General features: G+C 40.7%; 2 protein-coding genes across 8 annotated transcripts in view; both read left to right on the top strand.

The window, feature by feature from the left end:
* Positions 1 to 1,167: 1,167 nt before the first annotated feature.
* LOC116319724 (tripartite motif-containing protein 16-like) lies at positions 1,168 to 13,078 on the top strand. 5 transcript variants are annotated; one of them, XM_039605281.1, is made up of 8 exons: positions 1,168 to 1,528; positions 8,160 to 8,437; positions 10,068 to 10,442; positions 10,536 to 10,631; positions 10,937 to 11,170; positions 11,503 to 11,665; positions 11,755 to 11,814; positions 11,908 to 13,078. In XM_039605281.1, the coding sequence occupies exons 2-8, from the start codon at positions 8,198 to 8,200 to the stop codon at positions 12,429 to 12,431; spliced, it is 1,692 nt and encodes a 563-aa protein (XP_039461215.1). In that variant the 5' UTR covers positions 1,168 to 1,528; positions 8,160 to 8,197; the 3' UTR covers positions 12,432 to 13,078. The 5 variants fall into 5 exon arrangements, with proteins under 5 accessions (XP_039461215.1, XP_031595004.2, XP_031595010.2 ...); XM_031739144.2 differs by lacking the exon at positions 1,168 to 1,528 and adding an exon at positions 7,666 to 7,785; XM_031739150.2 differs by lacking the exon at positions 1,168 to 1,528 and adding an exon at positions 7,777 to 7,909.
* Positions 13,079 to 20,173: 7,095 nt separating this feature from the next.
* Positions 20,174 to 23,244, top strand: part of LOC116319696 (tripartite motif-containing protein 16-like) — a 4,368-nt gene continuing 1,297 nt past the window's right edge. The window contains exons 1-4 of one of the 3 annotated variants that reach the window (XM_039607968.1): positions 20,174 to 20,493; positions 20,933 to 21,240; positions 21,319 to 21,414; positions 22,105 to 22,338. In XM_039607968.1, coding sequence (XP_039463902.1) covers positions 20,211 to 20,493; positions 20,933 to 21,240; positions 21,319 to 21,414; positions 22,105 to 22,338 — 921 coding nt within the window. In that variant the 5' untranslated portion in view covers positions 20,174 to 20,210. Of the gene's footprint in view, positions 20,494 to 20,865; positions 21,241 to 21,318; positions 21,415 to 22,104; positions 22,339 to 23,244 lie in introns of all 3 variants that reach the window. The other 2 variants (XM_031739121.2, XM_031739113.2) reach the window with 2 other exon arrangements.

A 23,244-nucleotide genomic window follows, 5' to 3' on the forward strand; every position in this document is an offset into this window, starting at 1 on the left:
AGCGGTGTGGAGGTATGGTACAGACGAAACAGGAGCTGTAACTTTCCATTCCGACTTTATTCATCTGAACACCAAAAACCAGCAGAACTCCTCTTTCCGACCTGGGTGTGAGTTGAGCCCTCTGGTGGGCCACTACAGGGGAATCCTTACGTCTGGCATGCGTGAAGCGCAGAAGCAGCAGGTATGCCACTCATAACCTCATTCAGTTGTGGTCACGTGACCTGGGTGTTTAGACCACTGGCTGTAGAATCACTGTTTTAGACTCGGAGTGTTTCAACATATCTGTGCTTCTGTGCCAACATGGTTCGAAGCACTGTGATGTCAGTGCGCCCCAGGGTGGCTGTGGCTACTATGTAGCTTGCCATCACCAGTGTGTGAATGTGTGTGTGAATGGGTGGATGTCTGGATATGTAAAGCGCTTTGGGGTCCTTAGGGACTAGAAAGCGCTATATAAATACAGGCCATTTACCATTTACCATTTACCATGATTCATTTGCTCTACTGCGCCATCAAGTGGACAGTTCAAGTGACACAGGCTCAATGATTATAATGATGTGATGTGTAAACTTCTAAACTGAATAAATAAATTGTTTTCATGGTTATTTTTCTCAAATATTGTCTCAGTATGTCTGATACAAAAGAGAAAGTGGAAACTATCTGTGGATTGTGTTAATGTGTAATCATGCTTATGTACATCTGGATAATGACACAAACTAGCGTGTGGCGCTTCACTGTTTAATAAACTAAAAAGACAGAAATCAGATTATAGGATCTGTGGTGTTGTTTATTTATATTATGGTACTTATCATTTTTTGATATTTATTACTGTGTGCACATCATATTCGGAGAAATGAGATCAAAATGTTGCCAGACAGGGGAAAATCTTCTCAACTATGTAACAAGTACGTAATCCTATTAAACAACACAATATGATGGGGAAATCACCTGTTTTGCTGCCCATTTTATTTCGAACCTGGCGCGAACCGGCAAGCCAGTTCCTCAATCAGTCACGTGGTACGGACTGCCCGCGAGGCCTCGAACGTCACTGCATACGTAATCAAAGCAAGCCTCGATAGCGCATCACAAAAACTCCCGGGGATTACCTGACACACGCTTCGAAGTAGTGATGGCCAAATCAAGCTTTCTAAAGCATTGAAGCTTTTATTGAAAAATGGTTCATTCCAAGGGCGTCGATTTGGCATGGACAGAGGGGACACGTCCCCACCAATACCCAGCGATTATTGAATTGTCCCCACCAATAATTTGGTCGCTTCTTGTAAAAAAAAAAAAAAACCCGATAGAAAGAAAAAAATCGATCTGTCAGCGTCTCAGTCACCCAGCGGTGCAGAAAGAGTTAAATTACGTTCTCTACTGGAGTCCGACCTCATGTGACAAATATGGCCAATGTGATTGGCTGAGCCTTTCAGGGAGCTCTGTTGAGTTTCAGCAGCGGCAAACCTGCGCTGCGAGGAGGACGGTAGCAAAGAGGAAGAACGTGCATATAAGAAAGTATTTTTCAAAGAAACCTGTAAGTCACTTAAAGCCAAGCTCACTGATAAAATGTGTCCGTCATAATAACGTTACAGGCTATGCTAGGCTTTGGCCCACATCAATCTAAAATTGTGTTTAACCATGAATTACGGCTTTTGGACACTAACTGCACAACAGGCAGCTCTATTAGTTCTCTCAGTCTCAGAGCAACATTTCTAATTTTGATTGAAACTGTCAGAGAAAACGGCAGCCTCGAGCAAGCCAGGATATTAGTTTAAAGACGCTGTTAAAATTATACGTAAAATGTTGGTGACACAATAATTTCATCCTAGTGGCACTGACATATTCATAGGGTTAATTTTTGAGACAAAATATCATGAGGTAGTCATGATTTTGCAAGTATTCCACCGTGTAGTGCAGTTTGCACTACAATTGTTTGGCTGCTGATGTAAATTGATTGATTAGTGTAGATTTGACAAAGAATCTGAATTGACATGTCTCACGTTTTATATGGCACGAATCAATGTGTTATTTTATCAAGAGGCAATATGTCCTAGTGCAGTCAGAGGGGAAAAGCCAGGGCCAAAGGTGAGACACATCAAGCACAGAATAATAATTTTGTGGTCATCTTAGATGAGTTTTATGGACAAAAACCACCAGTTCATTTAGTGTTCTCTTAGTGCTAATGTATAAGAGAAGTTGGGTACTATAACTGAAGTAATCGTGTCAAGATAAGATTACCTTTCGTTTTGTCACAGCAGAAAGTGGACAGTGCAAAGTTATATAGCAAAAATTAGAATACAATAAGAATAATATACTGTACACAACTGTACAGAATAGAATAAAATAGAATAAAATATACATTAGGATAAAAATAGAATACAAATGTTATATACAGCTGAGTAAAAATACAACTTACAACGTCTTATTGCACATGAGTGTGTTTGATCAGCTGCAAAAGTCTTTGTTGTGGAGTCTGACAGCAGTGGGGAGGAAAGACCTGCGAAATCGCTCCATCCCACATTTAAGTCCTTAAAGTTATATTCTTTTATTGTCTTGACTGTATTTGAAGCTATTTTTAATTTTGTATGATACCTGATTTATGTGGAATGTGGCTGAAGTAAACTAAAGTCTAAAATACTTAGTCATTTGTTTAATAATAAGTTAACATTATATAATTCACATATAAAACTATGAATTGTAATTTTAAATGGTTTAATAGCATGTAGAATAGCATATGTAGGCAAGTATATTTCTCCTTTTTTATCAAGAAGCAAAGGAAAAAAAAAGAAACAGGGCGGGGTTTAGTGGTTGAAACACCCGTCCCCACCAATGCCAAAAACAAATCTACGCCCTTGGTTCATTCCTCGCTTTTCAACACAGTCCTGTCTGGTGACATCTGGTGGCCAAAAATATGAAGAGATAAGATAAGATAAGATAAGATGGCCTTTATTAGTCCCACAGGTGGGAAATTTGTTTTGTTACAGCAAAAGTGCAAAGTTATGTAGCAGAAATTAGAAAACACTGGAATGCAATAAAATACAATAAAATAAAATAAAATACTATATACAATAGAATAAAATAGAATAGAATAATATATACAATAGAATAAAATAGAAATACAAATACTATATACAACTGAGTAGGAAAATACAAAAACACAACTTCGTCAGAAGAAGAATTGCACGTATAGCAGTCTTATTGCACATGTGTGGGTTTGTGTGTTTGATCAGCTGCAAAAGTCTTTATTGTAGAGTCTGACAGCAGTGGGGAGGAAAGACCTGCGAAATCTCTCCGTCCCCACACCGTGGGTGCCGCAGTCTCCCACTGAAGGAGCTGCTCAGTGCCTTCACAGTCTCATGCATGGGGTGGGAGATGTTGTCCAACAGGGATGACAGCTTAGCCACCATTCTCCTGTCACTCACCACCTCCACTGGGTCCAGAGGGCATCCTAGAACAGAGCTGGCCCTTCGGATCAGCCTGTTCAGTCTCTTCCTGTCCCCAGCAGAGATGCTGCCCCCAGCAGACCACACCATAAAAGATGGCTGAGGCCACCACAGAGTCATAGAAGGTCTTCAGGAGTGGGCCCTCCACTCCAAACGACCTGAGTCTCTCCAAGCAGGTACAGCCTGCTCTGCCCTTTCCTGTAGAGGGCGTCTGAGTTATGAGTCCAGTCCAGTTTGTTGTTCAGATGAACACCAAGGTACCTGTAGCTGTCCACAGCCTCGATGTCCATACCTTGGATGTTCAGTGGTTGCAGTGGAGGATGTTTGTGCTCTGCGGAAGTCTACCACCAGCTCCTTGGTTTTACTGGCGTTGATCTGGAGGTAGTTCAGCTGGCACCAGTCCACAAAGTCCTGAGTCAGTCCTCTGTACTCCTTGTCGTCCCCATCAGTGATCAGGCCGACTATTGCAGAGTCATCAGAGAACTTCTGCAGGAAGCACTGGGTGGAGTTGTGGGAGAAGTCTGCAGTGTAGATGGTGAAGAGGAACGGAGCCAGAACCGTTCCCTGTGGGGCCCCCGCACTGCAGACGACCCTGTCCGACACACAGCCCTGAGTCCTCACATACTGTGGTCGGTCGGTGAGGTAGTCCAAAATCCAGGTAGTGAGGTGATGGTCCACTCCAGAGTTCTCCAGCTTGTCCTTCAGAACCGAGGGAAGAATAGTGTTGAAGGCACTGGAGAAATCAAAGAACATGATTCTCACAGTGCTCCCAGCGGTCTCCAGGTGAGCGAGGGAACGATGTAGGAGGTGAATGATGGCATCATCCGCTCCAATGCCAGGCTGATAGGCAAACTGAAGTGGGTCCAGTGATGAGCTCACAAGGCGCGAAGCTGAGCCAGGACCAGCCGCCCAGGGTCTTCATCAGGTGGGATGTCAGAGCCACCGGCCTGTAGCTGTTGAGGTCCTTGGGCGTGAAGTCTTTGGCACTGGAACAACACAGGAGGTTTTCCAGAGCTGTGGGACTCTTCCCAGCCTCAGGCTCAGGTTGAAGAGGTGCTCCATCACACCACACAGTTGGTCCGCGCAGGACCTGACGACCCTCGAGCTGATGCCATCTGGACCCGCTGCCTTCTTGGCTTTAATCCTCCTCAGTTCCCTCCTAACCTGGGTGGTTGAGAGAGACAGGCTGGAGCCTTGTGTTGAGTGTGTATTGGATGCTGTTGTTGGGGTGGGAGGAGTGAGCAGGGTGAATAGAGGAGGTGTGAAGTGTCTGAGGTGTCAGAGGTGGAACAGCAGCAGTGGGGTGGGTGAGTCTGCAGCCGATGTTGGAGACTGCCTCATGGCTGAATCAAATCTGTTGAAGAAATGATTCAGTTCATTTGCCCACCTCACATCCCTCCCAGGCAGAGAGTTCTGATGTTTGTGGCCTGAGATGGTTCTGAGGCCTCTCCAGACTTCACCAACATTGTTTTGCTGAAGCTGGTTCTCCATCTTCTGCCTGTAGCTGTCCTTCCCATTCCTTATCAGTCCCCTAGCTCTCTCTGCACCCTTTTCAACTCCTCTTTGTCTCTGGATTTGAAGGCCCTCCTCTTCTGCTTGAGGACAGCTTTAATTTCTGAAGTAATCCAGGGTTTGTTGTTGGAGAAACACCGTACAGTCCTCTGGTAGGTACGGTGTTATCCACACAGAAATTAATATAGTCAGTAATGCATGTAGTAAGGCTGTCGATGTCCTCTCCGTGGTCGTCACAGATCACCTCCCACACAGTCGACTCAAAACAATCCTTAAGAGCCTCCTCGCCTCCTCCGACCATCTCTGCACTGTGCGGGTGGCTGGTGGCTCCCTGCGCACTAAGGGCTCATACACAGGGACAAGGTGCACCAGGTTGTGATCAGATCTGCCTAGGGAGGAGAGGTGATGAACTGTATGCCTCTTCTGCATTGGCATACAGTAAGTCCAGTGTTTTATTGTCTCTGGTTGGGCAGGTCACATACTGGGTGAAGGTGGGCAGTGTGGAGTCCAGTGAGGCATGATTGAAGTCCCCTGATATTATGAGAAGGGCTCTCGGAGATTGTGTTTGCAGTCTGCTGACCACAGAGTGGAGAGAGTCACAGGCTGCATCCGCGTTGGCCGAGGGGGGGACATACGCTGTTATCGCGATAACATGCGAGAATTCCCGGGGCAGGTAGTATGGACGCATGCTAACGGCTAACAGCTCAATGTCTCTGCTGCAGAGTTGTTCTTTTACAGTGATGTGCCCAGGGTTACACCATCTGTCATTCACAAACACTGCCAGTCCCCCTCCTTTCCTCTTACCGCTCTCTCTTGTCCTGTCCGCTCGCAGCATCTGGAATCCCGGTAGTGTCACGCTCGTGTCCGGAGTTAGCGGTGTTAGCCACGACTCCGTTAGCATCATGATGCTACATTGCCGGTACTCCCTCTGTGACCAGGTTAGCGACGTTAGCTCATCCATCTTATTGGGCAAAGATCGTACATTTCCAATAATTACAGAAGGAAGAGATGGTCGATAACGTCTCCTTCTCGGGCGACGGCGCTCCTTCCCAGCACGACACCCCCGTCTTTTCTTCCTCAGTTCACTGGGAATGTCGAGTCTGTCCGCCGGCAGTACCGCTGCGGGACGCAGCGCTAACAGCTGATCCCTACTGTAAACAAAGGATCCCTGCTCTGGGTCCCCAGACACGGGTGAAAAAAATAGAAAAAAACTAAGAAAAACAACCAGAACTAGCACAAAACGGTAGAACATGGTTGCAGAGTCTAATTACTAATACGTTAGTTATAAAAATTACTAGAAGAAAAAAGATAAGAAGGAAAGAAACTCAGAATGAGCAGAGCTGCTGTAACAGGCTGCCGCACACGGGGGGCGCCGGAAGCAGCTTGAATCCACAAAATAAAACGAACTGCTTCATTATGATTGCCCACTCTTCAGAGTGGAATTCTGTCTGATATTGGGCCCCCATTGTGTTGCTTTGAACATGTATTTTTGGGGGGTGAAAAAATGTTTTTTATTTGTTTAATAAATAATTTGACCAGTAAACCTGCCTTGTTTAAACATGCACCATGGTGTGGTCTTTCTTTACTTGTGACTTCTTGATGTTGGTAAATACAATAATTGAAAAATACAGCGTTACATATAATAAACATATAATAATGTACAACACATTATGGAGTATGCTTCTGCTGTGAGGTCCTGCCTCCATGTACTTATGCAATTAATCACTGGACGGGTATATTTATAAATAATATTATATTAGGGAAATTTTCGTATAGATATTTTTTTTACCTGAGGGTAGAATTGATTGTGAACTGGACAGGGAACATGCTTATAAACTTGCTAATTAAAAACATGATGCATTTAAGGTAACCCTTTTTTCATTTTTATTTAAGAAGAGAATTTTTTCCAGTGTGCAATGGCCGAACCTGTTCCTTTTCGTGGAAATAATTTCTCCTGCCTTAAGGAAAATCCACTCACATGGAACAGAAGAGGCTGGAGTGCAGAGAACCTGAAAGAGAAGCAGGTATACGGTCTTCCTGGGTCCCACAAACTATCAGCTAAAGAGAATAAATAAATTAAATTGCTGCATATTTTGTGGAATAACATTTTAAGATTATTTTAAAAATAAAATATATCTTTTTATAATATCAAATGTAAAGAGTCAAATGGAACTTTTTCTAAAGTCATTTAATGGTATTTATATTACGGAAAGCAGATTTTTGACATTTTAAGTTTTTCCCATTTTTATGGGATCAGAACGATGCCACCCACAAATGAAACCGAAAAAAATATTGTAACTGAAATAAATGTACTGAAAAATCTTGTAATGAAACTGAAATAAAAAACTGATAGTGAAAAACAATTAACTGAAATTGTAAATGTTTTGTTTTCGCTTACAATTTTTTTTTCAGTTTCAATATTTTTTTTCGGTTTCATTTCAAGGTGGCATAGTTCTGATCCCATCTGTTTTCAGATAAAATAAACACGCACAAAACAAAAGCCAACAACAAGAACACAAAGCTGGAAAACCCACCCGATTGACCAAAATCAACTCAAAATACTCCCACACAACAGAACCTCCTCTCTTCCTCGCTGGCTCCAAATCTCTCAGAAGAAATATCAGTGGTTTGCTATCTGTCACCATCAAAACACTCCACAAATCCCGCGAATGATTCACTTCCATTGAATCCATTGAACCACTGAATCAGGTACCGAAGCGGTTAGATTCTAAATGAAGTTTCGGACGTCAACGATCACGTGACTCTGGCCAAACGAAACAAGCTTCGACACAGTGCCTCTTTGCGGTACCTGTCATTGGATTGCACGTTTGAATTGGTGGGTCTCAAATTACAGCTAGAGTATTAGTTGAACATGTACTCAAGAGGATTAGGGCCACTGGGGCAAAAAATATGTGTATCAGAATTAATGGGTAAAAAAAAGTAACGTAAACGTGAAAAAGGTATTAATCTTGTTTTTTTCCGGAATAGCAAAACGACTTGGCAACCAAATTTGTCTCGTTGAGTTGATTGTCCGTCTAGTTCACGTAGTCTGCTGCCGAACCTCGTATTTTCATTTTCTATACAAGTATTGTTTCCGTAATCTGCAGGTCAGCGGTGGCATCTGTTAGTTCGTAACTCCCACAGTATGTGAAGTGTACAGTAATGATGAGTCAGAAACGCGCGGATTTTCATGCTTCGCTGCTTTTTCAGAGAAAACGAGAAGTGTTCTTCGCGTGGATTTCATCCAAATGGCAGAGAAGTGGCAGCAGCAGTGTGGCGTCGAGTTAGAGCCGAATCAGTTTTACTGCTCGGTATGTCTGGACCTGCTCAAAGATCCCGTCACCATCCAGTGTGGACACACTTACTGCAGAAGCTGCATCGAGGGATGCTGGGACCAGGAATGTGAAAAGGGAACGTACAGCTGTCCTCAGTGTAGGGAGACCTTCAGCCCAAGGCCTGTCCTCGGGAGGAACACCATGCTGGCTGAGGTGATGTATCCACGGTGCTGCTTTTGAAAATAAATAAATAAAATGACCATTTATTTGGAGTAGCAAGTTAACTAAAGTTCAAATACTCGGAGCTCAGAGAACTACTTAATGAGAAATATTGTTCTTTTTTTTATTATTCTTTCTGATATTATCATTACCCAATTTCTAGTTTGGTTTCATTTACAACATTTATAAACAGGTTTTTAATAATAGTGTGGTAGTTTGCTTGGTTTGATTCTAGTCTGAGACACACCCCTTTGGGTTGAGTCAGGAAGGGCAACCGGTATAAAACTGCCAAATAAAAAATGCAACCTTACCCACTGTGGCGGCCCATTGTGGTAACGGGTGAATCAAAAGTATCTCTTTCTCTCTCATATACACACCAGCTACCAACAGGCTGGACCATCTTTCTTTCTGAACTTCCTCCAGCAACACCGGCAACAATATTCTTCTGTAGTCTAATTTTGGTGAGCGTGTGTGAATTGTGGAGTTTTGTGTTCTTAGCTGTGGAAGTGGCTGTCAGTGTGGTCTTCTGCTGTTGCAGACCATCTGCTTAAAGGTTCAATACAGTGTACATTCAGAGATGCTCTTCTGCATATGTTGGTTTTAACAAGTGGTTATTTAAGTTACCGGTTTCTTCCTATCAGCTCGAAGTAGTCTGATCCTTCTCCTGCGATCTGGTATCAACAAGACATTTTCTCCTACTGAATTGCTGCTCATTGGGTATTTTCTGTTTCTTGAACCATTCTCAGGTAAACCTTAGCGATGGTTGTGTGGGGAAAAATCAGTGTTTCTCTGAAATACACAAGCCAGCCCATCTGGCACCAACCTAAACCAGGAAAGCGCTATACAAATACAGGCCACTTACGACTTACCAACCTTCAAATGTTCAAAACCACTTAAATCACATTTCTTCCCCATTTTGGTGCTCAGTTTGAATTTCAGCAGGTTATCTTGACCATGTCTACATGCCTAAATGCAGTGAGTTGCTGCCATCTGTTTAGTTGATTAGATATTTGTGTTGAAACAAGCAGATGAACAGATGCACCTAATAAAGTGTCCGATAGTCATAATTTTATATTTTCTTTAGCATGTCATTAGAGTTTCTAGTGGGTGTTTGCATTGTCTTCTCTTATTACCCCTAAAATATTTCAATGAATTACATTATCATCATGTTTTCTAAATGACATACGATACTGCAATCTTAAAATAAATAACACATTTTTCTATAGTTTTTCTATAGTTCAATTTCTATAGTTATATAGGCTGATGCAGGGGTCGCCAATCCCAGTCCACGAGGGCCGGTGTCCTGCAGGTTTTAGATCTCACCCTGGGTCAACACACCTGAATCACATGATTAGTTCATTACCAGGCCTCTGGAGAACTTCAGGACATGTTGAGAAGGTAATTTATCCATTTAAATCAGCTGTGGTGGATCAAGGACACATCTAAAACCTGCAGGGACACCGGCCCTTGTGGACTGGGATTGGGGACCCCTGGGCTAATGGAAGGTGTATTTGCTATTTGTGCACCTAATTGGGATGCTTTAGCTGACTTCATCCTCTTTCCATTCTAGTTTGATTCTGTTTGTCGTGCCAAACTTTTGACCGCTTTTATTTGATCACTGTAGGTTGTAGAGAAGCTGAAGAGGACAGTAGCCCAACAGGCTCGTCCACCTTCTCCTCTTGTTCCTGCAGGACCAACAGACATTGCCTGTGATTTCTGTTGTGGGACCAGAAGAAACAAAGCCACCATGTCTTGCCTGACCTGCTTGGCATCGTACTGTCCTGCTCATCTTGAGCCTCACTACAGTTTTCCTGTGCTGAAGCTTCACCAGCTGGTGTCTGCTACAGTGCCATTAAAGGAAAAAATATGTGCAAAGCACAACAAGCTGATGGAGGTTTACTGTAAGACTGATCGAAAGTGTATCTGCTATTTGTGCACCATGGATGATCATAGGCGCCACTCAACAGTGTCAGCTGCAGCAGAAAGAGCTGCTGAGCAGGTAGAGACAAAAAGTTGGTGTCTGGAGAGCGGTTGAATTTTACTCCTGTGACTGAAATATTCACAATGACACATTCGTGGTTGCTTCTTACAGGTAACACTTGGTGAGATCCAGAGTGCAGTCAAGCTGAGATTCCAGGAGAGACAAGAGGAGCTGAATGAGCTTGTCCAAGCTGTGAAGGACTTCGAGGTTTGGAAATAAGCCTAGAAAACATGTATCTGTTCTGACCACAGCAGTGTCTTGTACAGGTTCTGACATCTGGCAGTGAGAGCTGATAATCATGATTGGTTATTTTATATTTAGACCATCAGCCCGTCTGTAATTGCACGACTTATTCCTGCATTTTGGTGTATTTAATACAGTGGTTACATTTGTTTAAATTTATTTTTTATTCATATATTTTTGCAGCAAAGGAGCAAAGTGAATTCAGGAAACCTTTTGATTTGTTAAGTGATGTTTTAAACTGAACCTTCCTTTATATTATATATAAACAGATTTGTTGTCAGACTGCTGTGAAGTCCAATGACCAGCTCTTTGACAAGCTGATCTCCTCCATCCAAAAAAAACGTGCTTCAATAAAGGAGTTGATTGAAACTCGGCAGAAAACTGCAGTAGCTGAGACAGAAGATCTGCAGATGCAGCTGGAGGTGGAGATAGCCAAGCTGAGGAGAAGAGACGCTGACCTGGAGCAGCTTTCCCACACAGCTGACCATATTAATTTCATTCAGGTAAAAAGTTGTGTGTTCTAGACCAACCCATCTTTCTTTTTATAATTGTCACCTAACACACTTTATTATTTCATTTCGGTATGACACAATCAGTGTTAAAGCATTCATCATCTATAGCTGCAAGACAAAAGTATTAGAAAAATCTTCTAGGGAACATGACATCCAAGCTTTAATTTCTGTGAAATCAGCTGCCTGATTTGCACTACTTTGGAATATTGTGTGCCTCGTATACGGAAAGATATAAACATAAACATAATGAATTGAGACAGAATGTTCCATGTAACATGCAGATAATATATGTTTTCTGTTCTGACCTGTCATTTTTCCTCTAGATCTTCCAGTCTCTCTCCATCTCATGTGAATCGCAGGACCTGCCAAGAGGCGCTGTTGTTCGTCCTAAACGTTCAATGAAAACAGTGACTGACTGTCTATCTGACCTGACATATGACATGAAAAAGCTTCTGGAGACTACATGGCCGAAAATCTCTGCCACAGGTGCCTGAAGGAAATATTAAATAAGTTGAGTACCAGTTCCTCTGTTGTCTGTAACATTTTATATATAAATATATTTTTTCCCCTGTTAGTGTCTGTTACAGATGTTGTGCTGCCACCTGTGCCAAAGACCAGGGAAGAGTTATTGCACTGTAAGTAAAACAGTTAGTACAGATCAGTATAACAAAGCTGTAATCACTTACGAAATACTAGAAGGCTGATGATATTCCTTGCTTGTCCATCAGATCACTGTCCTCTAACACTGGATCCCAACTCGGTCAACAGTTACTTGTACCTTTCATTAGATTCTCAACGAGTGACGAGTGGCTACTATGACTATTTTCATTCTCACTCGGACAGGTTTAGTAGTGTGAAGCAGGTGCTGTGCAGAGAGGGTTTAACAGGGCGGTGCTATTGGGAGGTCAGTTGGAGTGGTGGCGTTTGGTCAGTGGCAGCGTCTTACAAAAACATCAGCCGAACATCATCTGACTCAGAATTTGGGAAGAATGATAAGTCCTGGAGTTTGGAGTGCTCTACAGACGGTTACACTTTCAGACATAACTCAGTAACCAGGGCGGTGTCAGGTCCTCGCACCTCTCAGATTGGAGTGTATCTGGATTACAAGTCAGGTACTCTGTCGTTTTACAGCATCTCTGACACCATGACTCTGCTTCACAAAGTGCGCACAGTATTCACTCAGCCTCTCTATCCTGGCCTTGGGCTGAAGGAATTAGTCTCTGGCTGTTATGCAGAAATGAAAAAGTTGTGATGCCAACTTTACAATGTCTTTCAAAACCTAATATCAGCAGTGTAGAAACCTGTGAGTGCTGCTGTTAAGTGAGCTCATTGAACCTGTTTGACACTTATTTACTAAATGCTGAATGACTCGCACTGTTTGGATGTTGAGAGGCGTGACAGGTGCTCCACTGTGACATAGGACATTGGAAGATTTTGTTGCTCTAATTAATCTATGTTTAACGGTTGTTTGTTTTTTAATATTGAGTTTAAATTGACTTTTTCACTTGCATGTACTTCATTGTTTTCTTTCCATTTTACCGTTTTAATACCTGGGGAGGGGGGGATTTCATAAGAAATTAAAGTTGACAACATACTGCGCATAGGGCTTATTGTACTAATGATGACTGGGTTCAGATGAAGTCAGTTTTGCAGTCAGCTAAAGCTACAGAGATGCTGTTTTGCACTAGTGCACTATGACCAAAGTCTAGAAGATATAGGATAAAGGTTATTGTGACTTTGAGTCTTTTCCAAAGGTACTGCCCTCATTTCTCTAAGGTTTGCCAAATTGATGATTCTGTGTTTTTTATTTGGCACAGGTTTTCTACTGCTTTCATAGGATTCCTTTCCTGTTTATCTGAGCTTGTGCTAAAAATAAATAAATAAATGAATAAAAATGATTGCCAATATTTAAACTGTTGTGAGTCACTTGTTTGTCCATGATCTGTGTTACATCTTGTGATGCTGTGGGAGTGTGTGGGGTGTTTGCCCGCTCTCTCGGGCTGTGTCCCAATTAAGAGACCGCACGCTTCGGAGTACACACAGTACGCGTACTATGTACAGTGCGTACTATAAGTACGGGAAGTGCGGAAGTAAGAGGCTTGTGAAATGGAACGGTCTAGCCTTCGTCGCGCTGCTCAGGATGTCTAGCAACCTTGATACTAACCGTGAGAAATGTGTCATACAGCATTGTGTGACAGAAATGTACGAGGAAAAAATGTTTTTTTAGTCATTCATTTTTTTTCATGATATCACTTTGAGTATCTGAGGCTGAGACCACGGGAGTGTAACAAGAGGATTGTTGGGCTTCATTTCTGTACTGAACAGTCATTTCAAGATTAGTAAATAACAATTAGCTAATGTTATTCATGAGACTAAAGTCATCTTACTTTGGTAATGTAAATACAATTGGGTCAATATTACAGTTGTCAGATTATGATGTATAAATATTACAGGATATATTACAGCAGTGAGTTTGACAATGTATATATAGATGTATTATATATAATAGACAAATATTGTTAGTTTAATATGTTGGCATACATATGTGTAAAAAGGAAATGTACGAGCTGTGAAAACTGTGTCTGATAGAATGAAGATCAGACTGATATATGAAATATTCCTTTATTGGGTGAGAAAATCAGACCATGTCATAACTGCTTTAAGTCATACAGAATAGATATCAGAGCCTTAAACAGGCTGACTGCTGCTAAATGGGTCAAACTGGGCAGAAAGTATCCAAACACATAACATCCTTATAGAATATGATGTAACACTATAGATCAACTTACCTCAGAATATATAAAGCATATAAACAATTACAGCAATATGATGCAACAAACACAGCAGTGCTACTAATCCAAAATACTCAAAGCTTCATAGAACTGAAACAAACATTTATTTTTAGCTCCGTTCTGCTGCTGATACATACTTTAGGTTTCTGAATATTAAACTTGTTGCTGCCTTTCATAGTGTGTAACTTGAAGGCCCTGAGTACTTTCTCCCACACTGAAAACACTGGAATGATCAAATTATCTGAACATTACCTAATAAGACTGATTCAGGACAGACAATTAGTTCTTTTAAACTTTTCTAGCAGTCCTTCACAAACAGGGAACAGTCTGTCTATTCTCTCCATCTGTCAGCTGCTGCTGGCTCTTCCTCCTCCTCTTCCTCACACACTGCTGAGTTTGTCCTGGTGGATCATCAGGGGTGCAAAGCCTCACAGATGATGTGCAGCAGTGGGTCCCTCAGTCTGTCCTCACTCTGGACACTTGCAGTTGTCACACATGGAAATCAAATGTGTGATAAGCTGCAGGATTCAAACACAAGTGTAACTTATAAATACATGTTCATACTTTTATTACACCACCGAACAGAGGCAGCAATATAACATAGCTAACATTAACAGTGCAGTGAATCCTGCTTGTGCCGTGATATTCAGGACTGCAAACCGAGCAGCATCACTGACTTTCAGCTTGTTGTGTTTGTGGATTTATGACTGACTTTAATTACCCATAAAATCATCACATCTCTGTAAGATTAAGGTCAGCTATTGAACGGCGTATATTTTAAAGTAAAGGCTTTAAAACAAAGTAAACGCTGAAAGTACAAACATCGCTAATGTCACATAACTTTGCCGGCATGTGGCCAACAGTAATGTTTTAATGTTTTTCATTATTAAACATTTGCACATAAGTGCCATAATATTCAGTACTTCCTTTTGAAAGTTTACTCTTTGGCCGCCCCGCTTCCACTTCTTTGAAGTGTCTCCCAGTCCCAGTACACTTGTTAGCATGTTTTGGTTCGTCAACTGGTCCGTCGGGTTATTGTCTCCACAGAAACATTTCCGTTGTGTCTTTTGTGCTTTTGCAGCTGTTTTTCTTTTTGCAGCTGTTTTCTGAAGTTGCAGTCCGTTTGCCTCTCAGGGCCACCGTATCTAATCCCATAAAAAGGAGCCTCAATGAGCAGGGTCTTGTAATTACAGTGTGGCACCACTAGATATCAGCAGATTACAGGGTTTCTTTTCCCCAGACATAATTATGTTAAAACTTTCTGTGCCGAGATCTCATCCAGTTCAGTAAAAAAAAAGTAACTTTTCTACTATTAAAGTTATTTTTTTCTCTCTTTAACTATTAAGGTTTTCTTACTGTAAGGTTTATATTAAAACTAGCAGTAGCACTCACTGGCCTATTTATTAGGGACACACAGCGGTGTGACTGTGACATAGAGATGAAAAAAAACTTCAAAAATTGAGACTGTTTGGTTAAATTACATCTCTGCCTTGTATTACTTGAAGTGCCAGGTTGCTTTCTCTAAAAGTCTGGTCATTAGTGAAAGGCTACTGTGCAAATATTTACACTGATTTTATCCCAGTGTCAGTCACATTGTGTCTTTTCTTCATACTGTAGGTATGAGTCTGAAGGTGCAACCACAAATAAAAATTCCTTTGGTTTTGATGAATTAATTCTAGGTTTATGAGAACAGATTAGTTTGCTGGATGATGTAAATTACATACTAATCAATGTATATTCATAATTACAATACTGTACTTAAAAAAACAACAACAACAAAAAACTACTGACGTCTATCTTTTATTTTTAAAAACTGAAAGAATGAGGTCTTTATTTCTTTATGTGTACATTTCTGTACATGTGCAAGATGAAATTATTTTGGCCAGAGCCTATTAGGTCTTTCTCTTAGATAGTCACACCCATGTGTGCACACATGTCAAAGTTCATAACTTACAGCACTAGAAAACAAGCAAGTTTTGATTCTGAGGAAGGTTCAGAGGAGGTTGGAGATTGTTACCATCATGGGCTCATCCGGTCAGGATGAGAATGAACAGTCAGCAATCACTTACAGGTTTTAGCGTTTTATTGAATAATGGGTAAAGGAAAGACACGTGGACTGCCATCTCTGAAAGGTAGTGATGGCCCGCTTGAAGCTGACGCTCTGGAGCGTGTGTCGAAAAAAACAACACACTGGTTCAGAAGCACTGTGTCGAAGCTTGATTCGTTTGGCTAAATTCACGTGACCAGTGACGTCCGAAGCTTCATTTTGCACATAACTGCTTCGGTACCTGGTTCAAATGGATATAAGGAAGTGAATCATTCACGGGATTTGTGGAGTGTTTTGATAGTGAGAGATTGCAAACCACTGATAGTTCTATTTCGAGAAACGGAGCCAGGGAGGAAAATGGGAGGTTTTGTGGTGTGTGGGAGTAGGGGAGACCGGGGATAGTTGTAACATTTTTGACATTTCTGTCTGTAAATTGGAGCTGTTTTAAGGTAGTGGGTAGTGGTACTAACCCATAGTCTGGGTTAGTTGTAACATATCCGGGGGTGAAATGTAACACAATGAAATAAGGGTACTGACAAAACATTAACATGTAATCTTTTTTATTCAACACATGAATGCACTTAGAGCCATTTATGTAGCTATGTGTGTGTGACAGAATGCAGAAATCTAGCTTTTGAACATATTCCAACCCCCCCAAAAAAGACAAATGATGGAATTTTCTGCAACTGAATATTTCATTAATTTTGGTTGGTCTTCCTTGAGTTTGGCCTCATTGGCTCAGTGGGCATTATAACCTACAACTCTTGCACCAACTTTTGAACATAACAATGAAGCTGAAAAAATGTAGTTGTGCACCAGCATCGCAATTCCATTACTTTTTATCATGGCTTACCTTGGTGTGGTTTGCAAAGTGCTTCAGAAAGATGAGGAAATCTGTTTCTTGCACCCATCCTGATTTATTTCCACTACCAATACTTCCTACTGGTCCATCTCTGACACAGAGGTCTGCATAATGCATGTGTGGGAACACAAACAGTGGTTGTGTTGCCAATGGCATTAACCGCATATACAAAGGCGACCAGTGAACCTCTCTCTGCTGATGTCGTTGCCCCAACTTGTTTAATATAAGTTAAAGCAGGGGTGTCCAAACTTTTTTCACTGAGGGCCACATACATAAAAATATAGGAGGGGCCGGGCCACTTACTAGAAATTAGGTATATAACCTTAACTGTAGCGTATTAAAGTTAGAAAAATCATTTAAAAGTGGTCAAATGTGTTATATTGTTGAATATAATCAAAGACAAAACTGCCTTCATCACAGCTTTTGTTGGGATTTAGAGATTCTTTTATTGCTGCCATATACTCTGCCTTATGATAAATGCATTAATAACATGTTCTACAGTATTATTTTATCAGTAATATTGTTTACAGGGTTCATATTGCATTGAATATGTTTGTCATTACACTGACCTTTCTATTTACAGGTGTAGTTATGATCAGTTTATACACATTGCATATCTGTGCTTGTTTAGAGTTGATGTTCTATCCAAGAGGGTCTTAAGCTTCACTGGTGAGAGTGTCCAGGTGATACATGTTGAGGGAAGATGAGAACATAGCAGGTTAATTGCATGCATGCTTACAATACACATAAATCTAGTAGCAGGCCTGAGCGAAGGCCCAAGTGTCTTCTGCTTCTTATTTGAGACCTGCGCCAATTCAGTCTACTTAGTGATTGAGGACGAGGGTCCATTATTAGCCCTTAGAGGCCCTGAAGCTTGAAGTTATTACCTTAAAAGGAAGGTGTTATCAAAGAGAGAAGTTATATGTCTGTTTATAGTTATTAGAGATGTACAAGATGTACCCTTGTCTGTAAACAATGACTGGACATAATGTATTTTTGACCTGTATTGACGTGTATGTGGGGGTGTGATCCTCTATGCTATAAAACCAGAACTCAGTGTATTTTTGTCAGAGCAAAACAGGCCATATGCTGATGGTTGTTCTCCGTTGTCAATAAACTCATCGTTTGATTGCACTTGTCTGGGCCTCCGTCGTTTGTTGTCTGGTCTACAGTTGATCGATCTCGCTTCACTTTCCATAAATGGATCTTTATTGATTTATTCAGAAAAAGCTTTGGTAGCTCATTCTCAGAACAGCAGCCTCAGATTTCTTCTTAGACAGAAGATTTACAGCACAGAGAAAAAACAATAAAAATGGGACGGGTACATTTCAAGCTTGTTATTTAAGTTCTTAGGCTTAGCAGCACACCTATTAACGTTCGTTTGAAACGGTTATCAACATTAACAGACTGCCATGAACTAGCTAACATTACAGCCAACGGCTAAAACATTAGCACTAAAGACCTACACAGAATATATCCCCATACATACAAATAACATAATTTAAGTTTGATGAATTTAACTGCAAAGCAGATAATGCTATTAGAAATTGAAATAAAGTAGAAAAACTTACTTTTTGGCATACAAATTACTTTTTTTCGTGTTAAATTGTCTGTGTTTGACAAAATGTGCAGATTTTTTTTACATGTGATAGCAGAACTGAATTGGCCACGCACAGGATGAATCACATCATTTGAAACTTAGCCCTGATTGGAGAAATTGGAAGTGTTACAACTGACCCACGTTACAACTATCCCTGGTCTCCCCTATTTTGAGTTGATTTTGGTCAATTTATTTTATCTGAAAAAGTGAAAAACTTGAAATGTCCAAAATCATCTTCTCATAATATAAATATCATTACAGTATATGACTTTAGAAACGCTTCCATTTGACTTAAAGCTAATAAAAACAAAAAAATGTATTTTAAAGTATATGTAAATTAAATTGCTGCACATTTTAGAAAATCATTTTGTTTATTCTTTTTAGGTGATAGTCTGTACTGCATATCTATCAACTTGCAGTGTAGTTTCTGCACTCCAGCCTCTTCTGTTCCATGCAAGAGGATTTTCTCTCAGGCAGGAGAAATTATCTCCAAGAAAAGAAACAGACTCAGCCATTGCACAGTAAAACAAATTCTCTTAGTAAATAATATAAAATGAAAAAGGGCTACCTTAAATGGATCATGTTTTTACTTTGCACTGCACTTTGCAGTTCATGAGTTGGGGTGGGTTTTGATTATCGATTTTCTGATTACAATCGATTCTAAATTGAATAAAGTTATATTGATTCATTAAAGTCCTGAATCGATTTTGAAATATAAATTTATTTTGCCTGAAACGCCAGAATCTCAGGTTAAACCTCATGAAATTTTGTCAAACACCAAACAGCTAAAACAGTAAATGAGAGCAGGTTTACGGATTCTGCATAAAAACGTACACACAGAGCGCGGACACGACGCATCAGAATCAGATTTTGATGTGTCGGCGGGTTAGCGCTCTGTGTTTAACTCTTTTTTTTCCGCTAGATTCTGCAGCTGCAGGTTTCATCAATCTCCAAACAAAATTGACTGAACCTCCAGCAAAAGAAGATCCAAACCACACTTCACATTTCGCTTCATATAAACATCGTCATGAATTCCCTCTTATCTTTTCTGTTTTGCTTCCACCACTCTAAAATCACGCTTCATGCACAGCTCTCTCTCTCTCTCTCTCTCTCTCTCTCTCTCTCTTAGTGTACTTCAAGAACAGTTTCCCATCTACAAACCTCTGTTTTCTGCATTTTTCGCTTACTTATTATCCTTATTATCCACCGGCCTACCTTTATTTACTAAGTCTCATTTCTGCTGTTCAATACTGAAGAAATTTAAGCATTTTACAATCATGCGAAATTGCAAAATGCTTATGTATTTTCATTTCATAATGTCTGTAGTGTATTGCCTCACTGGGAAATGAGGTTAGCAGTGACAACAAAACAGGAATAATATCAACAAGAGGAGAAACACCAAAATTACCAGCTTCTCAGCTGTCCCCATACGTTAGTGTATGTATTTCTTTTTTAACATTGACATTAACTTTGTAAATTATTTTAGTGTAATTATGGTTAAAAAATAAATAAATAAATAAATAAATACATTAAATTTGCAGGGAACAGTGGGTTTTGTTTGCTTTTTATTTTTATATTTGTCATTATTTTATTTATTTAAAGTGACGTTAACAAGCTGTCGCACAGTAATTGGTTTAAAATCTGCAGAAGTTGAAACCCCGCCCCACATTTCCCTGCTTTTCCCTGCAATTACTTAAAAACCCCGCTGTGCACCTGTGGACTTCATCCAAATGGCAGAGAAGTGGCAGCAGCAGCAGCGTGCCGTCGAGTTGGACCTGTATCAGTTTTACTGCTCGGTATGTCTGGACCTGCTCAAAGATCCCGTCAGCATCCAGTGTGGACACACTTACTGCAGAAGCTGTATCGAGGGATGCTGGGACCAGGAAAAAGAGAAGGGAACGTACAGCTGTCCTCAGTGCAGGGAGACCTTCACCCCAAGGCCTGTCCTCGGGAGGAACAACATAGTGGCTGAGGTGATGTATCCACGGTACTGCTTACAAAAAAAAAAAAAAGGTAAACACATTTACACCTACCGGTCACGTGGTTAGTCCCGTGTTTGACCCACTCCTTTCTTTAGACCTGCTTTAATTCTTCGTGGCCCAGATTCAGCAAGGTGCTGGAAACATTCCTCAGTGTTTTTGGTTCAGCTTTTCTACACAGGATCACACAGTTGCTGCAGATTTGCCTTTAAAGTGATTTAAACTTTATGCCATGATCAGCAGCTATCTCTCAGATAAGCTCATCTCTGTTTTTTCCATTGGATTTTCTACAGTTCCAAAGGAAATACACAATTGGGATGCTTTAGCTGACTTCATCCTCTTTCCATTCTAGTTTGATTCTGTTTATCGTGCAAAACTTTTGACCGCTTTTATTTGATCACTGTAGGTTGTAGAGAAGCTGAAGAGGACAGTAACCCAACAGGCCCGTCCATCTTCTCCTCTTGTTCCTGCAGGACCAACAGACATTGCCTGTGATTTCTGTTGTGGGACCAGAAGAAACAAAGCCACCATGTCTTGCCTGACCTGCTTGGCATCGTACTGTCCGGCTCATCTTGAGCCTCACCACAGTTTTCCTGTGCTGAAGCTTCACCAGCTGGTGTCTGCTACAGTGCCATTAAAGGAAAAAATATGTGCAAAGCACAACAAGCTGATGGAGGTTTACTGTAAGACTGATCGAAGGTGTATCTGCTATTTGTGCACCATGGATGATCACTGGTGCCACTCAACACTGTCAGCTGCAGCAGAAAGAGCTGCTGAGCAGGTAGAGAGAAGTAAAAAAAACTATCATGAATCTGGAGTGTTTGAATTTTTCTCTGATCCTGCGGGTTGCTACTTGCAGGGACAACTTTTTCTGAGTCACAGTGCAGTTAAGCGGAAATCCCAGGAGAGACAAAAAGAGCTGAATGAGCTGGTCCAAGCTGTGAAGGACTTCAAGGTGTGGAAATAAGACTAAAAAACAAATATCTCTACTGACCACAGTGCTGTCTAGTACATGTTGTGCTTTGTGGTAGTGTAAACTCATAAATTACTTGGTTAAATTCCAACTACTGCCTTCAGATGAATACAGCTTTAATAAGAATAACTGCCTCCTTGATATGCTTTATACTGTAACGTGAAGACCCTACAATCATACAGAGATGATTCATACGAGTTATACGAATTATTTTCTGTTAAGAGCATTAACGGGCTTTATGCCTGTATTTTCACTGTACCTAATACAAGAGATTCAGCCAGCAACTGGAATTGGCTGACAGTGGCCCATTTCATCTGTGTGCAACAGGCACATAGCTGCATGTACACTTTGAGATATTGTTTACATGGAAACTTTTCACAGTGAGTGAAGATGCAAAGTAAACTGCAGATGAACCACGACAAAACATTTTTAGCAACAAACCTAATTGGTCACTTAAAGGACAACATGAGTCAAAATAAAGCTCTCCAGAAAACACTTGGAGTAAAAATCAGAAATTAAAATCCATCAATGAGACACTAACTATTACATATTTACTAAATATATTGGCTACATTTTCTTTTCTTTATATTGGTTTATGAATTTTGCCTCAGTTTTCTAAATTCGCCTCCAAAAAGTATTTTTCCTAATCTAAACCTTCTTTGTATAAAACAGGTTTGTTGTCAGACTGCAATGAAGTCCAAAGACAAGCTCTTTAATGAGCTGATCTCCTCCATACAAAAGCAACATACTTTAATAAAGCAGCTGATTGAAGCTCGAGAGAAACTAGCAGTTGTTCGCGCAGAAGCTCTGCAGCTGCAGCTGGAGGAGGAAATCGCCAGGCTGAAGAAAAGAGACGCCGACCTGGAACAGCTTTCTCATACACAAGATCACATTCATTTCATTCAGGTAGGAAATGTGTCTCTTGTGTTGTAGGCCAACCCAATGTTTCTTTCTAAAATTCTGTCACTGTTTAGACCAGGGGTGGGCAATCTCAGTCCACGAGAGCCGGTGTCCCTGCAGGTTTTAGATGTGTCCCCGAACCAACACAGCTGATTTAAATGGCTAAATTAGCACCTCAACATGTCCTGAAGTTCTCCAGAGGCCTGGTAACGAACTAATCATGTGATTCAGGTGTGTTGACCCAAGGTGAGATCTAAAACCTGCAGGGACACCGGCCCTCGTGGACTGAGATTGCCCACCCCTGGTTTAGACTCTATATTTAATTCATCGTTTTATAACCAAAAAAACTTCACATCTGAATTAAATTTGAATTAAAATGTGTTGCTGTGCTGCGAATGTTCATAATGAATATGAGCATGTTTGTTTTTTTTTTTTTTTTTTTTTTTTTTTTTTTTTTTTTTTTTTTTTTTTGTTTTTGTTTTTGTTTTTTTTAAATCCCATCCACATGTAAACGCCACAAACAAAGGAAAAGCTGCTAGGAACATGCCAAAGCAACAGGTGGCAATATATTCCTAACAATGTAGAAACGTTGTCCAATCAGAAGTCTAGAAGCCTGGGCAGGAAAGAGTAAAAAAAGATGGTGCATAGAAGCAGAACTGAGTCCTATGTGTGGAGGGACAGTAACTGTGTGTGTATGTGTGAGCATTTAAACACTGCACAGAGTAAAATTAACAGTGTTTTGTCTAAGTCCACCATTGTAGAAATGTAGAAATTCATTTCACTGAAACAATAATGTGGTGCAAAGAATAGAAAAATCTGCGTTTTGAAAAATACCCGTGTACGTGTGGACGTAGCCTGAGAGTCAATACTGATGGAGCTATATTGGAACAAGTCTTGAAAAACTAGATCTAT

The sequence above is a fragment of the Oreochromis aureus genome, linkage group 3 (assembly GCF_013358895.1).
Source record: "Oreochromis aureus strain Israel breed Guangdong linkage group 3, ZZ_aureus, whole genome shotgun sequence".
Taxonomy (NCBI): domain Eukaryota; kingdom Metazoa; phylum Chordata; class Actinopteri; order Cichliformes; family Cichlidae; genus Oreochromis; species Oreochromis aureus.